This window comes from Budorcas taxicolor, chromosome 1, assembly GCF_023091745.1.
Source record: "Budorcas taxicolor isolate Tak-1 chromosome 1, Takin1.1, whole genome shotgun sequence".
Taxonomy (NCBI): Eukaryota; Metazoa; Chordata; class Mammalia; order Artiodactyla; family Bovidae; genus Budorcas; species Budorcas taxicolor.
Genome location: NC_068910.1, coordinates 199,504,797 through 199,524,173, shown reverse-complemented (window position 1 = coordinate 199,524,173; position 19,377 = coordinate 199,504,797). Strand labels below are relative to the sequence as shown.

General features: G+C 49.8%; 1 protein-coding gene across 1 annotated transcript in view; it reads right to left on the bottom strand.

The window, feature by feature from the left end:
- Positions 1-2,386: 2,386 nt before the first annotated feature.
- RAB6B (RAB6B, member RAS oncogene family) overlaps positions 2,387-19,377 on the bottom strand; it is a 57,859-nt gene continuing 40,868 nt past the window's right edge. The window contains exons 3-8 of the mRNA XM_052644267.1: positions 12,886-12,939; positions 12,583-12,688; positions 10,973-11,084; positions 9,936-10,029; positions 7,059-7,125; positions 2,387-2,483 (exon numbers count right to left, since the gene is read on the bottom strand). Of these exons, the coding sequence (XP_052500227.1) occupies positions 2,419-2,483; positions 7,059-7,125; positions 9,936-10,029; positions 10,973-11,084; positions 12,583-12,688; positions 12,886-12,939 (498 nt within the window). The 3' untranslated portion in view covers positions 2,387-2,418. The remainder of the gene's footprint in view (positions 2,484-7,058; positions 7,126-9,935; positions 10,030-10,972; positions 11,085-12,582; positions 12,689-12,885; positions 12,940-19,377) is intronic.

Below are 19,377 nucleotides of genomic sequence, written 5' to 3'. Positions count from 1 at the left end.
CATTTTTAACAAAAATTTTTAAAGAAAAAGTACTCTTATAGTACCAAGAAAATAAAAATCCACCATTCATTCACTGAGACCCAATGAGATCCCTGCAAATTGGGCTGCCCTAGGGGCCACAAGCAATGGCCCTCACTGCCAGCCAGGCTTGGTGCTGTCACCTGGACTCCTGTGAATTCTCACGAGGTAAGTAAGCACTCTTCCAACAAGCACCACTTGAGGGGTGTGCCATGGTGGGGGTACTCGCCCACATGGGCATGCACACTTGTGCATATAAGTACAGACAGAAATAGTGTGCATATTCCCAGGTTCTATTTTTGCCTTTAGTTAACACATCTACGCATTGTTTTATTGATGGCAAGACAATCACAAGTTTTGGGACAATATTAAGTATTTCTTATTTCAACACATTGCAGTACTTTTGGATTTCCAAAACTGGTATCACAATGCAAGTTCCAACTTGAGAGCAGGAAAACAAGAATATACATCGAGCACACGTATCTTTGTGAGAATGTGTGTGGAAGGTGTATACACAAGTCTATCTCTATATATAATTATGTACACACATATAAAAACTCAACATGTGACACTGGAATTACGTTCGTACGTTGGTCTTTACCTTCTGGAAGAGGAGCTCAGTGGGAATTCTGCTTCCTCTTGCTTCACCTGAAGATAAACTTCTCTCTGAAGATCAGCTCTGACACACAGTCTCCTCAGCTGAGTGTGTGACAGGCTCACCGGACCCAGCATCAGTGAGTCCTGCCAGGTCCCTGCTGCACTTAGTGGCTGCCATTTTGGATTAGTTTCTGAGAAGTTCCAAATTCAACATAATAACTTGTTGGGATCCTGCTTTATGGTGGAATTTACTCCCTACCGTATGGCAGATAGTCATTTAGCTTGTCTCTGACAAGCCTAACAGCGGCCTGGAGGAAGAGCCAGGGTTCACTGATTTTGGCCAGAGTGGCTGCCCTCTGCCTGGCTTTGTGCAGACTCGGAGTTGGTGAGTTTGGATCTATTTGGAATGCTGGTCAAGCAGCAGCATCACTTAGTGAAAGAGGGTTCTTTTCAAAGATTTTACAGATAGGTCCTCAGGACTAAGTCCTTCTCAGAAATGAGTCAAAAATGGCCAGGACGGCTCTCTGGAAAGCCTTCTGGGGACCCCACCTCAGCCCTCCCCTCAAGCGACTGGAGTGCTGCTACAGCATCTGCAAAGGTCTGTGCACAAAAATGTCAACTGCCCTGCTCCAGGGAGACAGAAATACGTCAAGAGGTCAGCTTTTCCAAATCAGCACTCAGTATTAGCAACCAAGGATCGGCAAACATGCATCTTCCCGGTGGCAGGTCTGCAGACCCTCCCTTCCCCCACCACAGACGGGCCAATCCTGTGTGGAACAGGCTCCAGCTTCCCTGGCATCCAAGGAGGAGGGCTTCAGGGGCACACACTGAGGTTCCTTCTGCCCTTCCCTTAGCTTCAAACCAGACACGTTTGCTGATCGTTGGACGGCTTGGTTAAAACATTTTCATGACTACATATGGTGCCCCCAGTCTATAAACCACACCTTGCCCCAGCCCACAGTTGCCAACAGCACCCCGTCCTTCCTTCCTGCCCATGACCTCTTGCTCTGCCAGTCACTGGGTGGACCACAGAGCATAGACAGTTGCCTGTGGCAAGTGTCCTCCACCCCCTTCAAGGCTTTTCAGGGAGGGGAAAGAGGCAGAAGTGATCCCAGTGGGCCTGGCCCGGGCTCCCTGCAGTTCACAGGCCTTTCTTCAGCTCGGGGCTGTGGCTTGTGTCCTACTCTGGCCACAGAAGGACGGAGTCAGAGCTGCCTCTTCAGAGCCTGTTTCGTTCCACCAGTGTTTGATTTAACTAAGGAGGGCCTCTTTGGTGAGGCTTGGTTGGTCTGGGCCAGACAGCCTGGGGATTGGAGCCTAAACAAATTGCCCAGTTAATTGTTTAAATTTATTGGTCTGGGGGTGGGAGGAGGGCAGAGGTGGTGAACCATTAAAAGAGGACAGGAAGGAGGAGGTGTGTGGAAAAGGTTTTTTGTAAGTTTACAAATATACAAAAACAAAAAAAAGCACATCTTTCAAATAAAAATGACTACATTTTTATCTGGCAAAAAGTTGTATACACATGATTTAAATTTTTTTTTAAATTTTAAGTTTTTGGCAATCTTAATAAAGTACAATATATTACAACCAAACCAAAAAATAGTTGTTTAAGTAACAGCTGTTAAGAGTGATGTGATCCCTGATGCCCAGCCTCCCTCCCCACCCACCCGACTCCTAGAGACAGAGAGAAAAGAAAACTCCTCCCATCTGGATAAGCTCATCTCCCACCCCCCTTAGGAAGCTAACCAATAGGAAGCAACACAACAAGCGAGTAGTGTCAAAGGAAGCCGGGGTCAGGCTGCATTAGCAGGAGCAGCCACCCTCGCTGGCCGGGGGCTCCTGGGGTTTGTCCAGCTTGATGTCAATCACTGCAGGAGCGGGGCTAAGGAAGATGACTCCTGGAGAAGCTCCCACCTGGCTCCCGCCACGGTACCCACTCAGCTGCCCTGCACAGCCCCTCTGTCCCTCCTCAAGCACCCAGGGGCTCGCACTTCGTTTAGCCTGGGTGGGTAGGATGCAGGCTCCCCAGGTCCCACCCTTCCTCCTCCCGGACCGTCCCCCACAACCTTACCTCTGTCTACCAGAAGCAAAGCTTGTCCTGGGGCTGTGGGACCACTACGTAAACACAGGCTAGACAGACCCTTTCTCAAAAGCCTTCCTGGTGGGGAGCCTCGGCCTTGTTCCCTGTCAGCTGCACCCCGAAGTGCACAGGAGGTGCAGAGCCTGCCAGCTGGGTGTACAGCCCACCTCGCAAGGCCCAGGTGGGCACAGCAACCTTGACCCCCTCACTTCAAGCTCCAGTTAGAGGGGGTCCTAGACTCTGAGCTTGCTGCTGTGAGAAGCCACAACCCCTCTATAGCCCTTTCCATGGATGCCCTGGGGAGTGTGGGTTGGAGGAGCACCAACCGCCAGAGCTGGGTGGAAGCAGTCCTGCTAGGGGATCAGTTGCCCACGTCCCAAGGAGGTTTTGTGGCCCCTGTGTAAGGGCGATGGGAGAGGTGCTTCAGGAGTCAAGTAGCATAAAAAACCATGCTTCCCTAAAGACACCTTGCCTTTTCCCTCCTTACCACTTTTTATTGCTACTGGCCATGGCATATATTCCGTCATTTTTGAGATTGCATCCAAGTACTGCATTTCGGATTCTTTTGTTGACCATGATGGCTACTCCATTTCTTCTGAGGGATTCCTGCCCGCAGTAGTAGATATAATGGTCATCTGAGTTAAATTCACCCGTTCCAGTCCATTTTAGTTCGCTATTCCTAGAATGTCGATGTTCACCCTTGCCATCTCTTGTTTGACCACTTCAAATTTGCCTTGATTCATGGACCTGACATTCCAGGTTCCTATGCAATATTGCTCTTTACAGCATCAGATCTTGCTTCTATCACCAGTCACATCCACAACTGGGTATTGTTTTTGCTTTGGCTCCATCCCTTCATTCTTTCTGGAGTTATTTCTCCACTGATCTCCAGTAGCATATTGGGCACCTACTGACCTGGGGAGTTCCTCTTTTGGCATCCTATCATTTTGTCTTTTCATACTGTTCATGGGGTTCTCAAGGCAGGAATACTGAAGTGGCTTGCCATTCCCTTCTCCAGTGGACCACATGATATCTGTTCGTCTCCAAGGCAAACCATTCAATATCACAGTTATCCAAGTCTATGCCCCAACCAGTAACGCTGAAGAAGCTGAAGTTGAACGGTTTAATGAAGACCTACAAGACCTTTGAGAACTAACACCCAAAAAAGATGTCCTTTTCATGATAGGGGACTGGAATGCAAAAGTAGGAAGTCGAGAAACACCTGAGTAACAGGCAAATTTGGCCTTGGAATGCGGAATGAACCAGGGCAAAGACTAATAGAGTTTTGCCAAGAAAATGCACTGGTCATAGCAAACACCCTCTTCCAACAACACAAGAGAAGACTCTACACATGGACGTCACCAGATGGTCAACACCGAAATCAGATTGATTATATTCTTTGCAGCCAAAGATGGAGAAGCTCTATACAGTCAACAAGAACAAGACTGGGAGCTGACTGTGGCTCAGATCATGAACTCCTTATCGCCAAATTCAGACTTAAATTGAAGAAAGTAGGGAAAACCGCTAGACCATTCAGGTATGACCTAGACCAAATCCCTTATGATTATACAGTGGAAGTGAGAAATAGATTTAAGGGTCTAGATCTGATAGATAGAGTGCCTGATGAACTATGGAATAAGGTTCGTGACATTGTACAGGAGACAGGGATCAAAACCATCCCCATGGAAAAGAAATGCGAAAAAGCAAAATGGCTGTCTGGGGAGGCCTTACAAATAGCTGTGAAAAGAAGAGAGGCAAAAAGCAAAGGAGAAAAGGAAAGATATAAGCATCTGAATGCAGAGTTCCAAAGAATAGCAAGACGAGATAAGAAAGCCTTCCTCAGCAATCAATGCAAAGAAATAGAAGAAGACAACAGAATGGGAAAGACTAGAGATCTCTTCAAGAAAATTAGAGATACCAAGGTACATTTCATGCAAAGATGGGCTTGATAAAGGACAGAAATGGTATGGACCTAACAGAAGCTGAAGATATTAAGAAGAGGTGGCAAGAATACACAGAAGAACTGTACAAAAAAGAGCTTCATGACCCGGATAATCACGATTGTGTGATCACTCATCTAGAGCCAGACATCCTGGAATGTGAAGTCAAGTGGGCCTTAGAAAGCATCACTATGAACAAAGCTAGTGGAGGTGATGGAATTCCAGTTAAGCTATTTCAAATCCTGAAAGATGATGCTTTGAAAGTGCTGCACTCAATATGCCAGCACGTTTGGAAAACTCAGCAGTGGCCACAGGACTGGAAAAGGTCAGTTTTCATTCCAATTCCAAAGAAAGGCAATGCCAAAGAAGGCTCAAACTACGACACAATTGCACTCATCTCACATGCTAGTAAAGTAATGCTCAAAATTCTCCAAGCCAGGCTTCAGCAATACGTGAACCGTGAACTCCCTGATGTTCAAGCTTGGTTTAGAAAAGGCAGAGGAACCTGAGATCAAATTGCCAACATCCGCTGGATCATGGAAAAAGCAAGAGAGTTCCAGAAATACATCTATTTCTGCTTTATTGACTATGCCAAAGCCTTTGACTGTGTGGATCACAATAAACTGTGGAAAATTCTGAAAGAGATGGGAATACCAGACCACCTGACCTGCCTCTTGAGAAATCTGTATGCAGGTCAGGAAGCAACAGTTAGAACTGGACATGGAACAACAAACTGGTTCCAAATAGGAAAAGGAGTACGTCAAGGCTGTATATTGTCACCCTGCTTATTTAACTTCTATGCAGAGTACATCATGAGAAACGCTGGACTGGAAGAAACACAAGCTGGAATCAAGATTGCCGGGAGAAATATCAATAACCTCAGATATGCAGATGACACCACCCTTATGGCAGAAAGTGAAGAGGAGCTAAAAAGCCTCTTGATGAAAGTGAAAGAGGAGAGTGAAAAAGTTGGCTTAAAGCTCAACATTCAGAAAACGAAGATCATGGCATCAAGTTCCATCACTTCATGGGAAATAGATGGGGAAACAGTAGAAACAGTGTCAGACTTTATTTTGGGGGGCTCCAAAATCACTGCAGATGGTGATTGCAGCCCTGAAATTAAAAGACGCTTACTCCTTGGAAGAAAAGTTATGACCAACCTAGATAGCATATTCAAAAGCAGAGACATTACTTTGCTGACTAAGGTCCGTCTAGTCAAGGCTATGGTTTTTCCTGTGGTCATGTATGGATGTGAGAGTTGGACTGTGAAGAAGGCTGAGCACCGAAGAATTGATGCTTTTGAACTGTGGTGTTGGAGAAGACTGTTGAGAGTCCCTTGGACTGCAAGGAGATCCAACCAGTCCATTCTGAAGGAGATCAACCCTGGGATTTCTTTGGAAGGAATGATGCTAAAGCTGAAGCTCCAGTACTTTGGACACCTCACGTGAAGAGTTAACTCATTGGAAAAGACTCTGATGCTGGGAGGGATTGGGGGCAGGAGGAGAAGGGGACAACAGAGGATGAGATGCCTGGATGGCATCATAGACTTGATGGACGTGAGTCTGAGTGAACTCCGGGAGATGGTTTTGGACAGCGAGGCCTGGCGTGCTGCGATTCATGGGGTCGCAAAGAGTCAGACACGACTGAGCGACTGAACTGAACTGATGGCATATATTCTGAGTGTGACCTTGTCCGTGACTTTTCCTTATTTTTTTTCTTTTTATGGTCCCTAAACCTCAATATTCTTTTGTATATTTTTATCTTGCTTTGTGTGTATGTAGTCATACATATAGATCAACATACATTTTTTTTATAACATGGCAAAGTATAGGTAAACTAATAAAAAGACAAGAAACAACTGACTTCCTTTCCACTGGGCAAATCAGACCACCTCTCTGAGCCTCAGTTTCAGCCTCTGAGTGTGGCCCAAGGTCTGGAGTGGACTGGGTGAGTGGTGTGCAGACCCTGTCCCCGGGGCAGTGGGGAGGCCCCAGGCTGTGCCGGGCTGGGTTGAGGAGGCAGCTGTCTCATGTAGAGGAGGCTGAACCATGCTGAGATCATGTCTGAATGTACGGAAGTGGAGATTCTGCTTGTCCACATGAAACACAAATCTGTGTTCACTAGAAAGAAGGGCAGTTACTATCTCTCACTCCCTGCCCCACGCTGTCACTCCACACACATCCCTCTGGGACCCCTACTCTGTTCTGGAAGCTTGTTTAGTTCAAGCTGGACGGGGTCTTGAAGACCTTGGAGTTCAGCCTCATTCCTGTACATACGAGCCTCCACAGCACAGCTGCCCATCAGGAAGGCTGGCCTGGGGACCAGGCAAGGGTTTGTCCACTGTTCTAATACATCATGTGATAAATCCATGAATAAATGACTTCTGCAGCATCTTTCACTCACTTGTCAAAGGAAAAGGATACTCCCTTCTTTGCTTTTCTCCTGGACATTCTCCATTCCAGGCAGAGCGGAGGCCACACGTCGGAAGAGCTAGGGAGAGGGGAGGTGCAGCATGAGCCCCATCCTTCCCCCTCTGCTCCCGGCATGCCCACCTTCTGCCTCTTCTCACCAACCTCAGGCTCTACTCCTGTCCTGTCCCGCTGACTGCATCCTGGACAGCAGAGACTGCACCCAACTTCTCCCTCCCACCCCCTAGTACCCCTCACGGCACTGGGCCCCAGCAGGCCTCTCACCCAGGCAGGCTGGCCTCAGGGTCTCGGGGGCTGAGTATGGGTCATGGTGATGGCCAGGGATCCACCCTCAGGCAGAAAATGATCTAGGCCCTGGGGAGCTTCTGTCCCAATGCCCACCTGGGGGCCAGGTGTGGGGAAGTGGCTTTCAACCTGCCCTTATGACAATGACCCTCTCTTCAAGGAGTCTTGTGAGTGCACAGCATCGAGGCAGCTGGCTTCTAGGAGCCAGGGCCACAGTCAGAGTGGAGGAGACTTTTCAGAGGGAATAAGGACATGGGAGTGTGAGTGTGATATTGTGGGTTTGCTTGGACATGGGCGAGTGTGACTGCGTGTACTGTGTGTAGAGGAGTGTGTGTGGTGTGTATGTGGATGTGCGGCATCTGTGTGTGTATGTTGGGGGGGTGCGTGTGTGCGACGTGTATGTGCACATGCGGGGTTTCTGTGTCTGTGTGTTTGTAAGTGTGCATGGAGAGCTGTGTGGTGTGTGTCTGAGTGCATGTGCTCACTGGGGCAGGGGTGGGCAGGGTGTCAGGGGGTGCTGGCAGGACCTAGGGGAATGGCACCTAGGGGGATGACAGCAAGTACAAGACAGAAGATTCTGAATGCTCTCCCCATCTCTTGACAAACACCAACTGCGGGAACTAGGTGGGCTCTGAACTAGGAACTGCCTGAGCTCTCTGAAGACAGGTTGAGGCTCATTCATGGTCTCAAGGCAGAGCCCAGTCACGTGGGACCACCCAGGCTGGGTGACAGGACCAAACGTGGTGAGGGTGAGGGCCCAAGTGGGGAAGATGCTGGTGGGTGGGGTGCAGAGAGGGGTAGGAGCAGGTGCAGAAGTCCAGTCACTCACTGAGCCTTCCTCCATGACCATGCCCCAGGCATCCCCACTCCGCCTGTCTGGCTGTCAAAATAGTCACAGCCTCTGTCGGTGGCCAAGCTGCCAATCAAACAGAAGCTCTAAGGGTCACATGGGGGCCTCTGAGAGCAGACAGGCTCACATTCAGAGTCCAGGAGCCTTCACCGCACGGAGACTCCTCTGAACCATCCAGGGTTGAACTGACTATACACAACTCTTGCTCAGACCATTGCCTGGCTTCCAGAATGTTCTGGAAAGGGAGCATCAGCATCTCTGTCTGCTGAGGGCAGAGGCCACCTGCCCTCTGGACCACTGACCTCTGCTTCCCCCCCCCCTCCAGGCCTTTCCATCAGAACCGCATAGAGCCACAACCTGGTGTCTCCTGTAGGCCTCCAGGGACCGGGGAGGCTGGCAAGGGGGCGTGAGTGAACAGAGCAACGCTGAGGCCCTCCAACTGGGGTGGGGGCATCCCCTGGGTCTGGGAGCTCATTCTGTCCCTCCCACTCCTCTGCCACTTCCCACTGGCACAGCACTGCCCAGGTCGGGTAAACCCTCAAACCCTCATTGCATGTGGCCAGCTGCTGCATGGCAGCTAGTCTAGTGCTCTTGGACACTGCTGGGGCTGGCAGGGCAGAAGTGACCCTGGCAAGGCCCCAATGCCCCTCCAGCCCCACCTGTGCCCATGCCAGTCCCCTGCCCAGGCAGCCCCCTCCTCGTCAGCTATCCAAGTCCTCTTTTCCTTGAAGACACGGGATCCTCACCTTTTCTGAACCAAAAACTGGTCCTTTGGCAGGCTAGTGAAGGCTATGGCCTCCTTTCAAGCATGTGAAATGAATGGTCCACTGTCCATAGAATTCTCCAGGCAAGAATAATGGAGTGGGTAGCCATTCCTTTCTCCAGGGGATCTTCCCAACCCAGGGATTGAACCTGGGTCTCCTGCATCGCAGGCAGATTCTTTACCATCTGAGCCACCAGGAAAGCCCAAGTTTTATGTAAAGGAAACCATTTAGTATTGAAATAAATTTCTAAACTCTTTAAAGATACAGACCCTTGACATAGCAACACCTGTGCTTCCTCAGGAATGTGTTAAAGAGCCGGAGCCGGCAGAGGACCCCCTGAGATACTGAGCGGGGAAACGCTCAAGAGACTTGAGACACCAATGCAGCCAGGGGAGCTACTAACACACGGAGTCCTGTTGCTACGCTCTTGGCCACAGAAAATGCTGCTGATCTGTCAGGGGGTGGTGCAGAGACAGGTGCAGTCGTTTCCACCCAAGTCCACTGACCTGCTGAATGCCATCTGTGAGAAGTCTCTTGCTCCAAGGCTCAGCCCTAACCCCACCCCTTCTACGGCTCCTCTGAGGAGTCTGACTGCAGGCCCCCCTCCTGTGAGCTCTAACCGCACTGAGGGTAGGCTTTTTTCCCCAAGTCTACCTGGCCCAACGCAGCCCCAGGCACTTGCCAAGCACAATGCAGGAACCCCAAAATGCTGGGTGGATGGACTCTCCTGCATGGCCATCCCAAGTGAGGGAACAGGTAGGAAAGTGCTGCTTCTCGGCTGCCTAGAAGCTGGGGGCTGGACACCCAAGGTAGCTCAGGGGCTGCGGGGCTGGCTGCTGGGTAGCCCCCAATACCCTGAGGGTGAGCAGTTAGCTCTGGAGGGACTCACTCCCCATCAGGTGGGCCACCTGGTCACTAGCCCCTGGCACCAGAAGCCCAGTGTGGGCCCCTGCTCAAGGCGGCACCTCCCACCTGCTTCACGTTGTAGCCAGTCTTCGCACTGGTCTCGATGAACATGACGCTCAGTTCTTTGGCACGCTGCTCGCCCTCCTCTATGGTTATCTGCCTGGAGGGGAGATGAGGGGAACCAGTTTTCAGTAGAGAAGGAGCCCCTAATCGGGGTGGAGGGAGCGGCCTCAGATGATGAGGGCACTTCAGTTGGCCTGAGACCAGGGCTGAGCCCCAAGGGCCCCCTCAGGGCACATGAGGTGCAGAGCAGAGCAGGAAGCCAGCATCCCCACTCCACTCCCTGGCAGAACTGTCCAGTCCAGGAGCTGGCCCTGTGGCTGGTGGGCTGCTGGCCCCTACCCACTTTTCCCAAGATCACCACTGCCGGAGTATACATTTATCACGCTCCGCCAGCCACAGACCACCTCTCTGGGTGGTACCACCAGCCCCATTTGCCAAATGAGCACATTGAGGTCAAAAGTAATGGCCCCAAGGTCACCTATTGCAAAGAAGCTGGGCTTTGAGCTCTGTTTTCTTCACTTCAAGGACAAGATTTTAATAAAGCAGCTTCTCATTCAGAATACTCCCTAAACGGTCAGAGTGCATTTCGGGAGGCCCTCAGTCCATGATTGGTAGCTTTATCTGCCCCAGGAGATAAAGAAAGGGCGCCAAGGTGAGCCCTATTCCTAGAGGGCAGCCTCTTTAGGGACAGTGTCACACCCAGACATACAGCTGGACCAGGAAGCTCTGTGTGTTCATGCCTGGGGACCAGGCCCTTCACACTCACTGCAGCATCAGCACAGGTGTTTCCCAGGAACAAGGCCAGTGGTAGCCCGAGGGCCACTGTGTCCATGACCGAGCTGAGGCCAGGCCCAGACTATGCATTGCTGGGCTGGCCGGGCACATGGGAGCTTTCAAAGCCTTCGGGGCCCCAACGGGGCCCTTCCCAGATGCTGGGGGCTGCGTCAGACAGGGTGCTCACCACCTACAAGTCCCAGGACACCCCATCCAGGAGGTGTTGCAGAGGAGGGTGGGGGTGGCCCACAGCCCCCTGTACCTACCTCTTGTCGGCCAGGTCCGTCTTATTGCCCACCAGCATGATGATCACATCGCTGCCCCTCTCTGTCCTGACATCATCAATCCACTTAGAGGTCTGCTGGAAGGAGTTGAGATCTGGAGGTGGAAAGTAGGGATAAAGCGTGGCATGAGCGGTGGCCCTGTGGGACAGGGGAAGGGTGGGTGGGGAGAGCGTGCACCCTCAGACACTTGGGCAGGGCAGGTGGGAGTACAGACCGGCAGGCCTGGACCTTCCTGAGAACACCTGGGTGTATTTGTGGAACTGTGCTGCGGGCCCCCGAAACCCCTCACGTTGCTGAGCCACCCACTGGGGAGAGGTCATGGCACCTGGAAGGCCACTGGGTCATGATTCGCTCCATGGACTAGTGGTTTTCGGGCCCATCTGAGAGTCAGATCTGACTTTGCGGGCTCAGAGCAGGGTGAGGTATGAGTGCAGCGGGTTTGGCTGAGATGGAAAGTGTGACACTGCGTGTGGGAGAGACCACGGCAGCCGAGGCAGGAGGGCCCTGCAGGGTGGCCTCCCACCGACAGGAGCTCAGAGGGGTTTCCAAACAGCACCCTCAGGCCCTGCAAGTAAGGGGAGTGGGAAGTGGGCCCAGGAGCAGACAAAAGCCAGGAGAGGCCAGTTTTTTCAGGGCAGTCCCCTCCTCATCAGAAGCTGAGACAGGCTCCCAGAGGAACAGTCATAGGGTGATGCCCACCACTCAGCAGCCTGCAGGCCCAAGGGGAGGCAAAGCTTCCTGTCCTGGGAACCTGGGCTTCCCACAGCTGATCTTCTGCTTGGCATCAGGGGCCCAGGCCTCCTCAGGGGCCCACTTCCATGCTCTCAGGTATGCAAGGAGCCTGTAGTCAGGGAGACGATGTGGGGAGGACCGGGGGAGGGCTAGAGGCAGCAGGCTGGGGCATCCTCCCACCATACGCTTGACTGCAGCCCAAGGGCTTGCGAGGTGTGTGCCGTGACACCTGCCTGGACAGTGGGGCTCTGCACCGGGCCCTAGCCCTCACTCCCAGCACACAAGTCTCCCTCAGGGCTGTGTGTCTCTCTCCAGAACAGGTGATTTGGCCAGAAGAGCCACAGGGCGTAAGATGAACAGCCCACCCATGGCCCCCAGGGACCCACTGGGCCTCCCCTCCCAGAGAGCCCTGTAAGGAGCTGGGGTGCTGCTAATAGACACGGCTGCCAGGTCAAGGCTGGCCCACGGACCAGCATCTTTTCACACCTGCACGTGTACACACACACCATACGAAGAAGTTGCTCCCTAGGGGTCTTTCTGGCAGCCAGGGCCCAGGATGGTGCTGAGGGGCAGGAGAAGGGCCAGCCTTGTGAGCATCTGCTCTGCTCCACACACAGGCCTCTGCTCTGAACAGGGCCACCCTGGTCCAGTACGCCGCGCCTGGTGCAGGAGGATGGGGGAAGGCTCCAAAGCAACTCACTCTCCACTCTGAGCACCTGCCTTTCTGCAATCAGAGGACAAGCGCACACACATATATGTACACACACACACACACACACGCTGCACCCTGGCTGGGGCCGCACCTGGGCCCTGGAGCCCTGTGAGCTGTTCCCCGCCCAGCACCCAGGCCCCATACTCACTTGTGATGTCATACACCACCACGGCCACCGTGGAGTCCCGGATATAGCTGGGGATCAGGCTGCGGAACCTCTCCTGGCCGGCTGTGTCCCAGAGCTGCAGTCGCACCTGTCACAGAGTAGGCAGGAGGTTCAGGGCACGGTGAGGTCCTCAGGGTGGGAGCGGGAGGCTGGAGGGAAGTTCTGCGGTGCTGGCACTGCCAGCTCTGGGCAGGCATGTGCTCTTAGTGGTGCCCAGGACAGGCCCCAGGTGATAGGTCCCAGGGAGCCCTCCCTGTCCTCCCAGGTCTCCAGTCAGGCACTCACCGTACGATCCTCCAAGTACATGGTTTTTGACAAGAAGTCAATCCCAATGGTTGCCTGTTAGAGAAGAGGCCAGAACAGTCAAAACTGAAAGGTCTCAGGCAAGGGGGCAAAAGCTGAGTCATCCAGGCAGGGACACAGCCAGCAAAAGGGGTCGTCACCCAGGCCAAGCCTTGGGTGGGCTCTATTTTGCTGTCCCACACCCCAACTCAACAGTGAATCCTCACATCCCTCTCAGAGGAAATGAGATAAATAAGGATGAGGACAGGTTGTTTTGAGTGACACACTCTTTGGAGAGGAAGAGAAAAGTGCTTCGGAAAAAGGATGAGAACAGAGGAGGAAGCTTGCTTGGGAACAAGGCCACTGGATCTCCTGCCCCACTCAGGTAGGGGCCTGGAGGAGCAGGAGCTGCGTGGTCTCCCTGCCCCAGCCTGCTTGTGCCCTGCCTACCTCCTTGCCCCCCAGCCTCCCTTGCAAAAGCCTCTCTCCTCAGACCTGGACTTCAGGAGCCTGGCTTGGGCTCACTGCTGCCCAGCTGGGTGGGCGTGGAGCGGGAGCAGGGCAGCTTGCCGGTGTGGGGACAGAGAGCAGCTGGCTTCCCACAGGAGCATCACAACCAGCCACAGCAGCATCTTGCTGGGAAACCCCACTGGCTCTTTTCTACCCAAACCAACACACTGGAAGTCAACTGTCTATGTCACGCCTGTGCTTCCACTCTCCTGGCATCAGGGGAGGCAGCTGGACCAGAGGGAAGGGCCCAGCACCCAATTGCTGTATGGCCTGAAACAGGCCACCCAACCTTTCTGGGCCTCACCAGCACCCAGTGTTTTTGACAGGAGCCAAGACGCTGTCAACGTGGAACAGTCACTGCCACGTAATTAATAACAGTGAAGACTCAGACACAGCCTGAATGTCGGGGCACCGGTGAAGTACAGTGTGGTTCATCCGTAAGATGAAAGCTTGGCATTCATTAAAAATCACGTTCTTGAAAAATATGTAAGGATTTCAGGAAATGGTCATTAAGTAAAACTAAGCAGATTACAAAACATCAGCTTGATTAACTCAAGTAGAGATACAAGCATTTTTCATGTTTTCTTAGATGCTGAAGTGAAGGCACGACATACTAAGGCCTTAGTAGTACCAGTGTCCAAGTTCTGACACTATGGGTGATTTTTGTTTGTTTGTTTCCTTCATTATACTTGTCTCCATTTTGTACAATGAACATATAATAGTTCTAAAAGCAGAATTTAAAGTATTTTTTTTAAAATAAGGTTTAAAAAAATAAGCTTAGTTGAATGGAAAATTTGACTTCTGACTACAAAAACCACAACCAAAGAAACCCAAGGAAATAGAAAAGGTCTGCAGGCCCCCAGCTGACTGCAAGCAGATGTGTGTATACCCCCAACTCCCTCCCATTTCACAAAGGAGTTAAGGTGACTGCGTCCTCCTGGGAGCTTGCTTTAGTGCAAAGACAGGGAGTGTCAAGGAATGATACAATCCTAGAACATTCATGCTAAACAAATACCTTAGACACAACTCAGTCCTCTACTCTGGAGACCAGGAAAGTTAAAGCCCATGCCTCCTGTGACTCTGCCAACCAATGGCAGAGATAAGAAGATCGGCGTAAAATCTTGGCATCACTTGGGCACATTCAACCCCAGCTTTGTACACCTTTCCAGCATGGTGTGGCCGCTGGGGAATGTGGAATTGACGAGCTGCTTGTGGAATGAGCTTTGTTCCTAAACAGCTACATTACGTCCGTTTTATTAGTATATGTTAGAGCAACAAACCTTGTCTGCTGATACCCACAAGGAGAAATGTACAGAGCGGGTGGACATCCCTCAACTCCAGAGCTCCATCCCTCAGCTCCAGATTCCCCAGCGACTGCCAAGCTCCTTCCATAAAGTGACCCTTGAGCTAAAAACCAGGTTCATGACCTCAAGATTGGTGACAGGGACTGGTGGCTGTCCCCACCATGAAGTCTCCCTTTATACAGTATTAGGGCTCCAGCCATAAAGATGAACTCATAGCTGCCCCAAGTAAAGACAATATTTCTCAGCTTTCCTTGTAGCTGGGTGGCTAAGTTCTGGTCAATGGCATGTGAAGGTGACATGTGTACCTTCTGAGATGGGTCCCTCGTGGGGAGGCGGGATGTACCCATAGCTGCCCCTTGCCCTTTCCCACTGCCTGGAATAAAGACAGGTGATAATAACTCATACTGGCCCATCTAGGTGAGGGTGACAGAGTAGTGATGGTGAACAAGACGGAGGAAGCCTGAGTTCCTGCCCGGTAGAGCTTGTCTCTGCAGCCTGAGACTCTTAGACTACTGTGTAAGAGAGAACTGAACTATCTTGCCTAAGCCACAGTTATTTGGGGTTTCTTTTCAACATACCTTAGCTCTGACCTAACTAATAGAGCAAAGAACCACAGAGAAACATACCCCTAGAGGGTAGGCAGCATGGATGGTGATGGTGACATTCCTGATGATGATGTAACAATTCCGTTTCACCTCATATGTGCTTCCAAGGAGGACAGAGAAGTCACCAGATGACATGACAAGGATTGTGCCATGTGAATCAGGCCCTAGTAAGCTCAACTCAGTGGCCTCCATAATCATAAAAGCCATCTACTGAACACTCACATACTTTATTACCCCTAACAACAGTCTGACCAAGTCAGCAGTAATGATGAGTCAGGCTAAAAGGACCAACTTCCTATCTCTCCAGCTCTCTCCCACCTTTAGTCCCACTTTCATGCTTCTTTTTATATCAGAGAAATATCTGCCACTATCTTAGACCTCTTCTGGCCACACTTTCCACCCAACCATGCTGCTGAGCCACTGCAACAAGCCCTTCCCGCAACCTGGTGCCAAAGCACGTGTCCTTGGACACAGCTGAGCCATCAGCTCTGCTTAAAAACATCTCCCTAAATTCTGCTTCCGATGATGATTAAATAATTTGTTTTAAACTAACCCACCCAAGCTGCTGCTGCTGCTGCTAAATCACTTCATTCGTGTCCAACTCTGTGAGACCCCAGAGACGGCGGCCCACCAGGCTCCCCCATCCCTCGGATTCTCCAGGCAAGGACACTGGATTGGGTTGCCATTTCCTTCTCCAATGTATGAAAGTGAAAAGTGAAAGTGAAGTTGCTCCTCCACCCATGGGATTTTCCAGGCAAGAGTACTAGAGTGGGTTGCCATAGCCATTGCCTTCTCCAAACCCACCCAAGACAACTATTATAAACCTTGGACAAGTACAAGAAATAATTTGCAATCACTGAAAAGTGACCCAAACAGGCAGACAAATAGAGGGGTTATAACCTCTACAGGAAGGGAAGAAAACAAAGTGAGATCCTATGCTTGACCAGCTTTTCCCCTGAGGTAGCTTTCTAGTCCCACCAAGTTAGAATGACTTGGTAACACCTCAGGCTTTTCATTAGAACCCCAGAAGGGTCAGCTTTGGGAGAAAGGACATCATCTCAGAAATAAGGGTTATATCAGAGGACTAAGGGAAAAACAAAAAGAGACCTATCTTATAAAAAAACTTTAAACGTGGTAAGTAAACCCTTTAAAAAAAATTAGTTGCACATAATTTAATGCCCTATTGAAATAAAATTCAATACATTTCAGAGGAAGGTAATAGAATTCAAGAATCTAAAATGTATTATTCACAATGTCCACTACACTATGAGAAAGGATTTGACATGAAGCAGCAGGAGATTTAAGCCAATAATTGAGGGTAAAAAAAAAAACAAACCAACAGAAACATATCTAGATGACCCAGATGTTGGATTAACAGGCAAAGACTTTAAAATAATTATTATCAATGCACTAAAAATGTAAAGGAAAAATATGAATATAATGGGTGAATTTCAAGAGATATAGAGAGACTAAAATAAAACCCAGAAATCTTTTTAAAAAATATTTATTTATTTGGCTGCACCAGGTCTGAGCTGTGGTCTGTAGGATCTTTTAGTTGTGGCATATGGGATCCAGTTCCCTGACCAGGAGTTGAATCCAGGCCCCTGCAGTGGGAATATGGAGTCTTAGCCACTGGACCACCGCGGAAGTCCCCAAATCCATAAATCTTAACACAAAAAACCCCACGATACCTGAAATAAAAATCCCCTGGGTTTGACTAATAGCAGCTAGGACACTTCAGAGGAAAGGGCAGTAAACTTGAAGAGAGATCAAAAGAAATTGTTCAAATTGAAGCACAGATTTTAAAAAGATAAATTAAAAATGAATAGAACTTCAAGCACAATATAAAAGACCTGATATATATATGTGTGTGTGTATATATATATATATATATGCATATGCACTTGGGGTTTCAGAAAGAGTAAAGACAAAAACAAAGTAAAAAATGCATCATAGCCAGATACTTCTTCAATTGGACTAGAAACATCAGCACACAGCTTCAAGAAGCTCAGTGACCCTAAAACAGGAAACAGACAAAGAAAATCACACCCATCCAAGTCATAGTCAAATTGCTAAAAACTAAAGATAAAGAGAAAACCTTGACAGCAGCTAGGAAACAATGACAGGAATGATGGTTGGTTTCCCTTCAGAAACAGTTGAGGGCAGAAGACGATGGAACAACATCCTTAAAATTATACAAGAAACCACCACCACCACCCCTATCATGTCAGCCCAGAATTCTACAGCTGGTGAAGATGTCCTCCAACAGTGAGGGCAAAACAGAAACATTTTCAGATAAGGGAAAGCTGTGATGCTTTGTCACCAGTGAGCCATCATTACGAGAAATACTTCAGGCTGAAGGGAAATTTTACAGATGGAAGTTTGCATCTTTCAAGAAGGAATCTAGGAGCACCAGAAAAGGTAAGTCTGTGGGTAAATATAAACACAAGTGACTTGTCCTTGACCACCTCCTACTTCGATCCATATTAGCAATAATTCATAACATCCTCCCCTCTGCTTTGCCCCATTTCATCTTCAGTGAGACTTACTCTCAGAAGATGGCCTCAAATCTTACTTTATATTAGGTACAAACCACTTCATTCCTTGCTTTTCCCCCTCTAATAATAATAATTACTGTTGTTACAATGACTAAACATCTGAGTGCTTATCATGTGCCAGGCATTGTCCTAAGTGCTTTATATGTATTAACTTATGTTAACTTGTTACGAGTTATATTTTTTAGTATTTGTACATTTCTGCTGAGAAAACTGAGTAAAGTTGATCCCTTCACAACATGGGGGTTAGATTTCCACACAGTGAAAAATCTGCATATAACTCATAGTTGGCCCTTTGTATATGTGCTTCGATTCTTCTGTTCAACTAACAGCAGATGGGGAAATTCTGTAGTATTTAATACTGAAAGCAATTGCACAAAAGTGCACCAGCCCAGTTCAAACTCGTATTATTCAAGGGTTAACTGCATTTGAGACATTAAATTCCTTGCCCAGCATCAACAGCTGGAATTGGGAGAACCAGGATTCAAAGGTATTTGCAAAGATGTCTGTGAGTGCCCACCTGTATTCCCATCCCTCCAGGTGCTGAGCATTTGCTCCTTCTATCAAAGCAAGCCTCTCCCTGGGTTCTCTTGGCTCTGACCCTCTCAGCCATCAAGGATCTTTTCTGTCTGCAACCTTTCATTCTCCACACACTCTTTCCTTTCATCCAAGAAACATCCTTAAAATTCTTGCATCTTTAAAAAAAAAAAATCGGTCCCTGTCACTAAGTGGCTCTCTAGCTTTCTGCCAATCTGTCACTTCCATTCCATTGGTATGCTTCTTGGGAAAGGGCCCCAAACCAGCTGGCCCCACCTCTTCTCCTCCCACCCAGTGCTCAGTCAGGGCGCTCTGGTTCCTGCCCCTCTGCCCACTGAGGCTGCTCTGGCTGTGGTTACCATAGCCATTCGTCTCCAAATTGTAAGGACACTCTACAGGCCAGACTCTACTACTGATAGATGAACTTGACCCAGTGGAACAGTCCTCTTCCTTGACACTCTGGCTTCCTTTGCTTTCATGACATGACTCATTTCTGGCTCTCCCTGCCTCTCTAACTGCTGTTCCTCATTGGCCTCTTACAGGATCCTCTTCATTTCTCTGTTCTTAAAACACTGGCATTCCCGACTGTTTTGTGTCAGGTACCTCATTTACATCCCAATCTACATCCCAGGCCTCATCTCCGTCCTGAGCCCCAGATCCAGGTAGCCGATCGCTTACTGAACATGTCCATCCATGTGTCTTCCAGACCCCTCACTAAACATAGTGTGTCCCATAAGGGGCCTACTCTCCCCTCCTGGCTTACTTCTACTTTCCCCATCTCCGTGAAAGGCACCTCCACCTCTGTAGGTGCCCAAGCCTCCGGAAGCCCTCCTGAGTTCTTCCCTTGTTCTCAAGCCTTTTCCCCTTGTTCTCACATTCACTTCCTCACAGTCCACTCCCTCACAGCGGAGGATCACTGAGCTGACACTTTCCCTCCAGAGTGTTTTCAACTGCCCGTTTCTCTCCATTCCCACCACCACTGCC